At 57.8% G+C, this 12,717-nt stretch overlaps 2 protein-coding genes across 2 annotated transcripts in view; both read right to left on the bottom strand.

Moving 5' to 3' along the window:
- HAPLN2 (hyaluronan and proteoglycan link protein 2) overlaps nucleotides 1-12,717 on the bottom strand; it is a 53,977-nt gene that overhangs the window by 28,082 nt on the left and 13,178 nt on the right. The window lies entirely within an intron of this gene.
- TTC24 (tetratricopeptide repeat domain 24) lies at nucleotides 4,424-12,693 on the bottom strand. Its single transcript, XM_019431594.2, has 7 exons — nucleotides 12,291-12,693; nucleotides 7,129-7,847; nucleotides 6,734-6,937; nucleotides 6,006-6,134; nucleotides 5,797-5,909; nucleotides 5,379-5,477; nucleotides 4,424-4,502 (listed from the first exon to the last, which is right to left on the bottom strand). Exons 2-7 carry the CDS (start codon nucleotides 7,835-7,837, stop codon nucleotides 4,431-4,433), a joined length of 1,326 nt encoding a protein of 441 aa, XP_019287139.2. The 5' UTR covers nucleotides 7,838-7,847; nucleotides 12,291-12,693; the 3' UTR covers nucleotides 4,424-4,430.

The raw sequence follows: 12,717 nt of genomic DNA, 5'->3' as shown, positions 1-12,717 counted from the left end.
CTTGTCCCCCAGCCATGCTTGTTTTACATGTTTGTTGTATGAAATAGAATTTTCTGTGTCTCCCTCTCTCTCTGCCCCTCCCCCGTTCATGCTCTGTCTCTCTCTGTCCCAAAAATAAATAAAAAATGTTGAAAAAAAAAATTTAAAAGAAATAGAATTTATCAGACTGCATTTGTGGTGGAAAATTGTTTTTGTTAGACTGTGTTTGTGGCTGGAAATTGTACATCTAAATTGTAATGTCCCTTACAATTGGATAATCTTATCCAAGACCTCATTCATTTTATACCATCACCAGTATGTATAAGTCCTTCCCCTTTTTGTTAGGCTCTCTTTTTTTGTTTTTAAGTAATCTCTACACCCAACATGGGGCTCGAGCTCATGACCCCGAGATCAAGAGTCACACGCTCCACCAACTGAGCCAGCCAGGTGCCCCCTGAAGATTTATTTCTAAAACACAATATGAAGCGTGCTTTTTTGACAGATAACATTTGAATACTTACATGTGCCACACGCTAACACGAATCAGCTCATTTTACCCTTGCAGCAACCCTGTTATCGTTCCCATTTTACAGAAGAGCAAACTGAGGCTTCAAGGTGTTGAACCACATGCCCGATGACACAGCGGTAGCTGTTGGTGGAGGGGGAGCTAGGGTCCAAACAGCCTGAATGACAATGAAAGGGTTGTCATTGCTGTCTTCATTCTGATGAGATGTTAAGTACAGGACAGTGACACAAGCATATCTCACCACATGTCCCCAGGAAGTGGAGCCGAAGACCTACTCCATCCTATTTCTGCTTCCAGGCTTCTAGAGTTTTCTTTGAGAAATGCCTTCAAAACCAATTTATTAAAGGCTCATGGATCGAGCACTCCTGAGTTCCGGATGCTTACACATTTCACCCTGTCGATCCTACGATGCATTTTTATCCTCGTGTTATAGATGAGGACATTGACTAGCACAGAGAGAAGTCATTTGCCTAAGATAATACAGCTATTCAGTAGTAGAGTCAGTGACGGTTGACACGGGGTTGGCCTGACCCCGTGGTATACTCCCGTGTGGCCGCTGCCGCTGCTTGTCCCTCAAAATCCACTCTCCTTTCTTCCTTCGGCAACAGAACCCCGGAGTTTTATGTGGCCACACGGCTGCCCGGCTTCACACTACATTTTCCAGTCTCCCTTGCAGCAGCCGGGCACGTACACGTGACTAAACTCTGACCAATGAGGTCCGAGCAGAAATGACTTCAAACTGCCAGATGGCACCTTCTAAAAAACGCAGGTTTTCCTCCACTTCCTTTTTCCTTCTCACCGGCAGGAATGAAGGTGCTATGCCGCAGGTGGGGCAGCCAGGTTAGGACATGGCATGGGAATGCTGTGTTGGGGACGGCAGCGCGTCCTGCCTGACTCCCTGAGCTCCAGGAAGCCACCGCCTCCATGGGGACTGCTCACGTGAGACAGGAGCAAAGTTCTCTCTGTTTAAAGGCACAGTTACGGGGCTCCTGGGTGGCTCGGTCGGTTAAGCGTCCCGCTCTCGATTTCAGCTCAGGTCACGATCTCACCGTTCGTGGGTCGAGCCCCGTGGCTGGCCTTGCAGAGCCTGCTTGGGATTCTCTCTCTCTCTCTCTCTCTCTCTTCTCTCTCCCCCCCCCCCCATCTCTCTCTGCCCCTCCCTCTCTCTCCAAATAAATAAACTTTAAAGAAAATAAATAAATAAATAAATAAATGGTAGATTACATTGGACTCTGTTACAGCTGGTGAACCTGCATCCAAATCAAGACACCCCCAACACCTGACGAGGGAATAAGAAAGGTGAGCGGCCGTGTCCCCAGTGTCCTCAGCCGCTCGTGGCATGCCGGGCATATGGTAGGCCCTCGGCAGAGATTTTAATGAATCCTCAAAATCTCACGGTGAGGAGTTCCCGGTGTAGTGGAAACCCTCTTCTCGGACACGACCTGGAATGGGTTCTTTTATTTCAACTTAAAACAAAAAAAAATACATTCACCTGCCATCTGTCAAAGTGTGGCCAGGGTCTCTTCTTGGAGAACAGGCCGCGACTGACTTCTTCATCCTTCGCACATAAATGGACCACCTGCGATTTCCAGTTTGCTCACGGGGGGGCGAACAGCGAGTGGCGTGGTTGAAGCAATCTAAGAGCAAAATTCATCTAGACTTTTATTATTTTGCAGCCAAACGTGATAATTGTCTTGGTCCCATCTAATTCAATAGTAGTTTTTGAATTGAGTCACCTTAATCAAGACTTCTAAGGATTCGACTTAGTTTTCATAGAAACGGTGCTTGTTTTCACACTTGGTTTACCAGTTTGCATGATATTTAATTAAATGACAAATTGCAATAACACATACGCCAGCGTAAGCACATTTGGTACCGACACGGTCAGCTCTTGGTAAGCACCAGCATGACCGGGGCGGGGGTGGAGGCGCGGAACTGCCCCGCGTTCTAGAAGGTGTTGACGGCCTGGGTTTGAGTCCCGGCTTCCCCACTGCCTAGTGGTGTAGCCTGAGAGCACAAACTCATTAACCCTGGTGCTGTCTTTTCCGCATCTGGGAAAGGGGGTCATCCACTGTGAGGACTGCAGGAGGAAGCACCGTGTGGTTTGTGCCCTGTGTGACCGCCGTGTGACCGCTCATCGCGGCTGTCCCACAGGCCTGCGGGGCTGCCTCCCAAACCCCCAACGGTACAGCAGTGCGTTCAGAGGTGTCCTCTCTCGGGCTATATCCCCGTTTCCCATTCGAGAAAATAGACGTCTGGTGACGTCAGTGACTGCAAAGCCTCTTGGCCAACATGTCACAGCTTTTGGAACTGGCAAGGGCCTTAGCAATCATGAGGTTTGGATCCAGAAGGAAATTCACTGTCCATGTTCCTCTTTCCTTTAGCTCCCTGAGCCCCAAACTTCCAGCGAAGAGCAAACTGAACATCTCAGTGCCGAGACCGCCAAGCCCTTGTTCAATGCGCACAACGGCCCATCTGTCGTTGGTGGCACATCACGTGTCCATGCAGCGCTGAACCCCCGGGAAGAGGCTTGGTCCCAGAAACCCGGAACGTTTGAGTGTTGCGGAGGAAGCACAGAGGCCGCGTTCCGGGCCAGCAGAGTGGAGTCACATGATCGTACAGAACCCAGACTTGGCGAGTCTCCTCTGAGGGTTCCTGCTTGGGGTTTCCCTGGGCCATCCGGGCGACCTGCGGGAGTCAGGGAGGGCTTGCCAGGGGCAGCGGCCGGGGACAGAGCAGAGGGCAGCCTTCACCTTGGCCACTGGGCCCCAGGGCAGGAGGGGGCAAGCTGGAGCTGCACGCCCCCCCATTCAGTGGGACTCTCCCTCTCTGGGAGGCCTACGGTCAGGCTGTGCAGGAGACAGGGGACCCCCAGGGCTCCAGAGTTGGGTGAGTGTTGTTAAGAGTGTTCGAGGGCTTACAGAGAACAAACTGAGGGTGGACGGGGTGGGGTGGGGGAGAGGGGAAAGCGGGTGATGGGCATGGAGGAGGGCACCTGTTGGGATGAGCACTGGGTGTTGTATGTAGGTGATGAACCATGGGAATCTACCCCCAAAACCAAGACTGTATGTTAGCCAATTCGACAGTAAATTATATTTAAAAAAACAAAAAAAAGATTGCTCGAGGGCAGACAGAGAGGGTCCAAGCACTATGCCCCCAAGTACTGGGCCGTATCTCCCCCACCCCCCTTAAAACCATCCAAAGCCACATCCTCTCCTACTCCTTTCATCCGTTCCCCAGGCCTCTTCCCCTCCCCCAGGGACCCACCTATTGACTTGGGGGCCACTGGGGACCAGAATGCCAGGATGCTCCATTCGGAGGGGGCCTTGGCCTCCAAGCGGGAGATGGGCCCCGGATCCTGGACCTGGATGGAGAGGGACGGGCACACTCATCACAGGCCTCTCTGCGCCAAGAACCACATGGTGCAAAGAGAAAACTTTGGGAGAAGAACAAGGAGGGTGCGTGTCGGGGTGCGTTCACCGGGCGCTGGCACGGGGCGCACGAAAGACTACCCTCCGTACGGGGCCTTGAGAGGTGAGCAGGAAGGGGAGGGGGCTGGTCAGGCGTCAGCGGCAGACCCAGGGGGAGGCGGGGCATCCAGGAAACCAACGTGGGGGAGAGAGTGCTCCCGTGTCCAGGTAGGAGATGCACAGCTAGGGACAGCCTGCTGCCACTCACACTCCAGCCTCTGCGCCCAAGACGCCGGGGGGACATCCGGTGGGGCCTGGTCCTCTCTCTCCTCCTGGCCCTCCTCCAATTCCTCTTCCTCCCACCCACCCGAAGACCTGGAGGGGTGGGGAACAGGAGGCAGAGCAGCACCAGGGACACGTCCCCCACCCCTCCCTGGGGTGCCTGCGTGGCCGCGGCCCCAACCCCACCAGCGTCCGCACCCCCGTGGAGCCCCGGAGCCCCGGCCCCACCCCACTCACCTGTGCCTCACTTCCACTCTGCCCCTTCCCGGCCCTCCTGGAGCCTGGGGCCTCCCTGGAGCCCAAGTCTGGGGATGGCGGGGAGTAAAGGGAACCCGCTGTGACATAGCCGCGAGCGTATGTTCCCTCCACACGCAGCGGCCCCACACAGAGCGGTGCTAGACGCTAACTGGGATGGGCCATGCCTCTGAGAGCGGAAATCCGCGATGAGGTCCGTGCTAGTAACGCTCAAGTTAGAACTCGGGCTCACGGACGATCAGACATGGCCAGAGCCTGGCCTCCACCTCATCCTGCCTGGGGCCTCCAGGGGCAAAGTCACAGGAAGTCGGTGGCTGCCTTCAGACGGACCCCAGCTCTTCCCCAGTCCAGTCCTCTGCCCGGACCAGGCTAATTTAGTTTCACTTGCAAATTATAAATACAGTGTCCTAGTCTTTAAGAGAAGACATGAATCCCATTAAATAAATATAATAAATAGTCGAGTATAATTTTAATTCCTGGGTGGGAGGTTCCCCGAGGTTATCTGGAGGGGTGAGAGGCAGGGAGGCCGAGAGAGGGTCGGGGGAGCCAGAGAGCCAGGGGGTGGTGGAGACGCAGGGAGAGCCGCCCCGACTGGGAACCGCAGCACCGCCCCCACCGTGTGGCCTGTTGGAGAACTGCAGCCCGGGACTTGGTTTCCAGCTCCTCTGGGTAGGGCTCAGCCTCCGGGCTAGTGACCACCCGGGCAAAGGCCTGGCACTGCCCAGCGCTGGGAGACGGGCCACCCCCCCCCCCCGCCCAACTCCCTACCAGCAGGTGTCCTCGGAAAAGCGACACGTGTCCACTCTTCGGGCTCTGGGGCAGGTGAACACACACGAGCAGCCCGGGGCAGCAGCCCTGCTTTGCCACCACCCCTTCTCTGGGCCACCTGTCCCCACCCCCACTCCTTGTCTCAGGTGTCACCTCACCAGGGCGTGCGTGGGGACGAGCCCGGCCCGGGCCAGGTGGGTCCTCATGGCGTCCGCCAGCTTGGCCACCAGCCGGTCCCGCACAGAGTCTGGCTCCTTCTGGAGGGAGGGTGGATAACGGGGGTGGTGGGGGTCCTCTGGGGATCGGGAGGAAAGAGACAGGAGGCGGAGGAGGGAAGGGGGCTTCGTCTTGCTTCTCTTCTACCGCAGCCCCGGGCCTTTGCCAGGATCCTGTCACCGCCTGTGCACAGTTGTGGACAGACGAACCCCTCGTGCCAGCAGTGTCCCGGGGCCCAGCACACTGTGCCCAGTGTGTCTGTCTGGTGGGTGACGAGTGGTGGGGGAGACAAGGCGAAGGCAGGAGTGTCAGCAGAGGAGGGGAGCAGGGAGAGTTAGATTCTGGGGCGCGGGGTCTCACCTGACTCCGAGCCAGCGCCTCCTTATAGTACGTCAAGGCCTGGTCGTGCTGCCCCAGTCTGGCTGCGGCAGCCCCCAGCCCCTCGCAGGCCTGCCATTGGCCCTTCGTGTCCCCTGGGGAGAGAGCCCGGGGGTCCTCTGGCGGCTCCCCACGCGACGGACCCTCCCCACCTGCCCCGGGGACCCTCCGCCCGTCCCCCTGCCACTCACCAGTGTCCCGGGCCGCCTGCAGGGCGTGTAGGTAGTTGTCTCTGGCTGCCCTGTGGTCCCCCAGCTGGCTCAGTACAAATGCCAGGCTGCCAAAGCTCCGGCCCTGCTCCCGCCGCTGCCCCCCAGAGCCTGACGACAGAGCCACCCCGTCGTAAGCGGGGGGCCTTGGCCTCTGAGGCGTATCCCCTGGCGGCCAAGGCCGGGCCCCCGGGAGTCCCGGCGCTCAGCCCCAGCGCGCCTCCAGCTGCACCGCGGAGGCCTCTCCTCAGGCCTGCTTTTCGGCCTGAACGCACCCCACCCCCCACCCCCGCTGGCCACCTTGAGCTGGGCAACGACCCGGCGACCTGACCCTGCGAAGCGGCAAAGTTCCCTTCCTGCACGTGCAGCAACCGAAGCTCGGAGAGCGACAGGGACTCACTTGCACACAACCACTTAACCAGAGAGGCACTGGCTTCCACATCAGGCTCCTCTCCCGCCCGGGGCTCTGCCCTCTGCCCACCCCCCACCGTGTCCCCCCAGCCCCAGGCCTCGTCTCCGGGCCCTCAACCCACTGTCCTGTCTGGCCATCCCATCTCCTGCTCCCCCAACCCTCACCTCCTGGCTCTGGACTTCCTGGCCCCATAACCAGTCCCAAAGGTCCGTCCACGCTCCAGCCTCGGGCCCCGGCTGGAGCCCCCCCCCCCTTTAGTCCTTCGGTCCCAACGCAGCCCCCAGCCCCTGGTGCCCACCATGCAGGTCAGCAGCCTTCTGGTGACACTCCCGGGCTTGCCGGTAGTTGCCGAGGGCACTGTGGGCCGTCCCGAGGTTCCTCAGCACCGTGGCCTCCTCTCCCGGCCCGCGACACAGGGGCAGGGCCCGCAGGAAGGCCTCCGCTGCAAGCGGAAACAGCTGGAGCTGGCAGTAGCTCAGGCCTAGGTCGTTATAGAGATGCCCTGGAGGGCGTGGCCAGGGTCACGGGCAGCCAGGTCAGCTGCAGCTGTCCTGGTGCGGCCCCTGTCCCCCTCTCCTGGGGTCCTCCGGCCCTTTCCCCAGCCCTCGGAAAAGCCTCCGCTTGCACCCCACGTCTCAGAGCATCGCCTGGTCTGATCTCCCCAGACCCCACTTCTCTGCCCGCAGGCCTCACCCAGCAGTCTGTGCTCAGGGCTCCTCTCAGCAAGCCTCCGGCTCTCCTCCAGCACCCGCGTCACCGCGCCCACCCCATGCCGCCCGCTCTTCAGCATACACCCCGCCGCAGCCCCCAAGGCCAAGGCCGCAGCCTGGGGCTGCCCTGCTTGGGCATAGGCCCGGCTTGCCTCCTGCAGACAGTGGGCTGCCAGCTCAGGCTGTCCCAGAGCCTGGTAGCAGGCTCCCATTTTTGCCTGGACTTGCCCGTGGTCGCCTAGTGGCTGGTAGTGACCCAGGGCCCTGTGGTACCAGGCCAAAGCTTGAGGCAGGTCGCCCAGGGCGTGGTAGGCCAAAGCCACATTGAAACACTGGTCGCCATGACACCTGCCCTGCGCCTTCTCCTCAGGTCGGGCTCTCAGGAGCAGCTCGAGGCCCCGGGCTGGGTCCCCGGTCTCCACGTAGGCAGCCCCCAGGTTGAAGGCACAGGCCCGGAGAACAGGGGTGTCGCGAGTTTGCGGGGCCTCCGAGGCCAGGACGAAGGCCCTCTGGAAGCTGGTCAGGGCTTCGTGGTTCCGGCCAGCCAGGAGCGCCCCGTGGCCAGCCCTGGTGAGGGCGTGGACGCTGGTCTCTTGCTGTGGCCGCTTTCCCCTCTGTTTCTGCTTGGAGGTTGAGGGTTCAGGCTCAGACTCAGGCTCTCGGGGGGTATCCTCAGGGTTGGAGGAAGACATCGTGCTGACACTGGGGAGCAGGGGGGTCAATATGTCACCCTGGGCTTCCTCCAAAGCAGGCTCCCTCTCGGGTGATTCAGCTCTAACCCCGCCCCCAGGGCCGTAAGGACTTCTCACTGCCACCACCGCACTCCGCTTCCGCACCCCTCCTGGGCGCCACATCAGCCCTTACTCCAACGTCCCAACTCGTTCTCTGTCCTCCTTCAGGACCCAGTTCAAGTAACAGAAAGCCTCCTCCCTCAGCCATGTGGGTCCTTCCGGACCCCACGGCACCTTGTGCCCGTGTCTTTTCCAGCGTTTATCACACCGGGTGAAAGTTGCTGACTTTCTTGTCTACCTCTCCTACCAGATTCGGAATGACGTTAGGGTCTGGCACGTAGTAGGTCCTCAATAAACGTCCATCGAATGAGATGGAGGTGGCTGGAGGCGATGTTTAATGCATTAATGCGTGTGTACCCGCTGCCACTGGGCTGTGCGCTTAGAAACGGCTTGATGGGATAAAAAGGTATGTGTACCTTACCACAACACAAAAAACATTCACTGAACGAGCAAACGAAAGGGCAGCTGAACGGAGCACACGCAGGGCCTCCCCTCCATCATCTGTTTTCTTCCACCATCACTGTTCCCCACGGACACCCTCGCACTCACAATCTAGGGGCTCCTAGGTGTGGGTCGGGTCAGCTCAACAGATGCTACACCCCGGGAGCCATACAGGGCGCCGGGGACGTGGAGCTGAGAGGGCTATTGAATCGGCAAGGAGTCAGCTTTCAGGACGGAGGGTGCCGGCCGGCCATTCAAGCCCACGCCCCACTTTGGGGCCTCTTGTTCCACAACTGGCTGGTTCTGGGCCCCCAGCCCCCTGCTCCAGTCATCACATGTGCTTCCCTGTTAGGATCTCTCTCCTAGAAAGGCAAAGCCTTTTCCTGAACTCTCTTCCCAGGGTGGTAAAGACTGGGGCCTGCACGCTCAGCGCCCTCTCCCCCCCATTTCTTTCCTTGTTTCCCCTCTTTCTTGGAAGAGGCAGGCAGAGATGTCTCTCTTTTCAAAGAAATTCCCCCTGCAACTAAGAACACCTAGGAATCCTGCCTTCAAGGCCCTCATCCCTGGGACATTCCGCGCTAACCCCACCAGGTCTCGGGGCCCCAGCCACAGGATACCTTACCTCCCTCGATCCTCTCTGCGGCCGGCTTTCTGGAATGGTCCCTCTGGCTTGGGTTACCTCCCCAAGCCCTTAGCTCAAAGCCCCGGGGTTACCAGACAACCAGGCACCGCCCTCCACTCCTAGGGAATTTTTTGATGGACAGTTCAGACGACCTATCCCAGTGCTGGATCACTGATGGCACTTGGGCAGTTACCTGGATCCCATCGCCCTTCCTGCCCCACCACTGCCCACCTCTGCACACACTCCTCAAGTCCCTCACTTTAAGCAAGGAGCCAAAGCATGACGGGCCTGTGCCTGGTTACAACCTCAGAGATCATCTGTGCCAAACTCTCATTCCGCAGAGGAGGGGACCAGGCTCAGAAAGCAGGTAGGACGTGCCTGAGGTCACAGAACCATGCAGCTGGGGTTAGAGCCCAGGTTTTCTGATTCTGGGCTGATTAGCCCAGGGTCCCTTCCACTGCACTGGGATTGCAAGCTTTAATGAGGCCTGGGCTGTCCTAGAAGTGAGCCCTTTCACACACACACACACACACACACACACACACACACACACACACCGTGCTCCTGTGTGGGTATATTCCACATTTGGGAACGAGGGGAAAGGTGATGGTCAGGAAAGGCCTGGAGATCAGAAGAGTCTCTCTGCCCCCGCTCTGATCTGCAACATCCATGTTCTGCTTAATGAGAGGACAGCAGGCCTGTGACAGCGGCCCCTACTGTGCTAACTCGCTGAGGGTGGCTGGCATTAGAAGGCAAGTGTCCTCATTTACCTGGGGCAGAAGACTTTTTATTTGTATTTTATATATTTTTTTAAATTTTTAATGCTTATTTATTTTTGAGAGAGAAAGAGCATGAGCAGGGAAGGGGCAGAGGGAGGGAGACACAGAATCCGAAGCAGGCTTCAGGCTCTGAGCTGTCAGCACAGAGCCCGACGCGGGGCTCGAACTCACGGACAGTGAGATCGTGACCTGAGCCGAAGTCGGACGCTTAACCGACTGAGCCACCCAGGCGCCCCCAGAACCCTCTTTTAAAGTAGAGAGGCCTTCGCCAGAAACCAAGTTACCAGGAAGTAGTCGGGCTCCCCCGAAACGGCTGGACAGTGTTTGCTGAACGCCTGCGGTGTGCAGACACAGCGCCTCGTGCCACAGACGGGGCCCGTGCCCGCAGGCTTTCCCAGCTGCCTGCAGCTCCCACCCGTGGGCCGGCCTCCAGGACGCTCCCACAGCCCGGCCAGGGCCTGCCAGGCAGCTCCTCTGTGCCCAGTCAGCAGCCTTCCCTTAAGGGGAGAGGTTTTAGGGAGGTACGGGGACTCAAACTACTCTCACCGAGGTTCCAACGACCTCTCAATGACCCAGCGATCATTTCCGAATCATTTTCTTGTTTGATCCCCCACTTTATCCGACATCCCCTTGCAACTCCGTCTCCTCACTAGGGCTTCCAGGACGCGTGTCCTGGCTCTTTCTCTTCTTCGGACAGTTCCTTCTCTGTCTCCTTTGCTGGGCCCTCTGTCCACCCCTTAAATGTTAACGGTCCCCAGTGCTCTGCCCTCTGCCCTTTTCTTACCTTACGCACACTTCCACGAACACTGCATCCACGCCTCTGATTTTCACACCACTGGTAAGCCAATAATTTCTTTTATTGTTTATTTATTTATTTTGAGAGAGAGAGAGAGAGAGAGAGAGAGAGCGAGCGCATCAGCTGGGGAGGGGCAGAGAGAGAGGAGAGAGAGAATCCCAGGCAGACTTTGCAATGTCAGCGCAAAGCCCCATGCAGGGCTTGATCTCATCACTATGAGATCATGACCTGAGGGGAAATCAAGACTCAGCCGCTTAAGCTTAACCGACTGAGCCACCCAGGCGTGCCCCCGCCCCCCGCCAATAATTTCTACATGCACATCTCCAGACTTACTTCGTCCAAGCAAAATTCCTGTTTCCTCCCATCTACTGACCCCATGTTCCACCACCAACCCAGTCCGTGAGCTGGAAACGCGGGGGGCATCCGTGACCCCTCTCCTCCGCTCTGGGTCATACGGTTCTACCTCTGAAACCTCTCCCCAGCGCGCCCTCCTCCGCTGTTTCATAGCCACGGCCGTGGAGGCGGCTTAGCGCACAGCGGTGGAGAAGTCAAGCTTGGGGCTGCACTCGTGTCTTGGTGCCACCAGTTTTTAGCTGTGTGACATTTCTAAGCCTCGGTTCCCTCGTCCCTCTTGTGAAGATTCAACAAGATAATGCTAAATACAGTACCAGTAGGCAAGAACACCGGATGCGTGTCATTCTTGTGTGTTGGTCCCTAACCCTGGTATGCGAGAAATACCTCTCTGCTCAGCCCCTGTTTCAAGCCCCTGTTGCACTGGGATGGTGGAGACAATATGAGTCGGGATCTCTGTCCCCTCCTTTCTCCCAGGATGCAGGGAGTAGGGGACGCTAAGACTCGAGAGGGAAGGCCCGTTGGGTCCTCAGCCATTTACTTACTATCCACCGACACCTCCTTTCATCTCACGGACCTGGCCCTGACGGGGCCAGGGGCCCTCGTCCCAAAGCAGAAGTGAGGGTAACCCACCCGGGTACTTCCTTTCTGGCTCAGCTGGGGAGTTTCTGCACAACCTCATTATGCAACTGCTCCTGGTCAGGGTCCTGTGCTGCCCGGAAAGCAGGGAGTGCGACCTCCATCCCCAGGAGCCTAGATTCTCTGTGCTTTCCTGCTGGTGGAGAGCAAAGGGGATCCCTTCTGATCTCAGGGAGCACCCCCTGTCTTCAAACCCCACATCTCCCAGTTTTGTCTCCGCCCTGAGTCTCTTCTGTCCCTCTGAAGGTTTGGATGTTTCCTGTTTCCTACCCCTTCAAATCCCTCCCCTGAGGCTACGATCCTAGGCTGCCTCCTTGCTTGAATGAGGCATGGGAGTGGGGGGGGGGGGGGCAAAAGGAGAAACACCAGATGGGGAAGCCTGCTAGTTAATATAGTAAAAAAATAAAATAAAATTCAGGACAGGTGTCAGAATTATTTTTATGAGTTCAGACTTGACTATCTCCCACCTGTGCTACTGCCTTGCAGTCTCCACTGGCCTCTGCCCCGAGCCTCCCCGGCTCCACGCCCTGCTGCAGAAGGAGTCTTTATAAACTCGGAATCTGGCGCTGCCCTGGGTCCGAGGTGTTCCTCGGCTCGTGACCGCCCCCCAGAGCACCTCCAGGCACGTCAGCGCCCGCCGTGCCCCTCCAGGCTCTCTTCCCGCGTCTCCCGGACCGAGCGTCGTTCTCCGATAAAACCGAACCGCTTCTTATTTCCTGAACTCACCTCCGGGCTCTTGCACATGCTGTTTCCACGGACTGAAATTCCTCTTTCAGCCTGATGAATTCTTGTTCCCTTTCCAACCCAGATCAGCTGCCGCCTCCACTAGGAAGTCTTCCTGACCTTCCCTGCCCTTAGCTTCGCGGCAGCAGTGACCTCGTCCCTCTGCGTATCACTGACCTCTAATTTATTTGACTTTAGGTCTGTCACCGATTCCAGAACAGCGGCTTTTAAGGCATTAATCATGTTGATTTACCTCTGCATCCGCACCATCCAGTTCAGTACAAGCTGGCCCGCAAGTTGGCGGGAACCAAGAATGCTACAGGAAGCGGAGCGGGGTCCGTGGGGACACCGGGGAGAAATGACGGCGGCAAGGGCGGAGGCTACCTTAACAGCGGAGGAGCCCTAGAGGAACAAGGCGCCCACGGCCGGG

This window comes from Panthera pardus, unplaced genomic scaffold (assembly GCF_024362965.1).
Source record: "Panthera pardus isolate Hobbes unplaced genomic scaffold, ASM2436296v1 HiC_scaffold_21, whole genome shotgun sequence".
Lineage (NCBI taxonomy): Eukaryota > Metazoa > Chordata > Mammalia > Carnivora > Felidae > Panthera > Panthera pardus.
The sequence above is the reverse complement of the archived record's forward strand: the minus strand, read 5'-3'. Positions and strand labels throughout refer to the sequence as shown.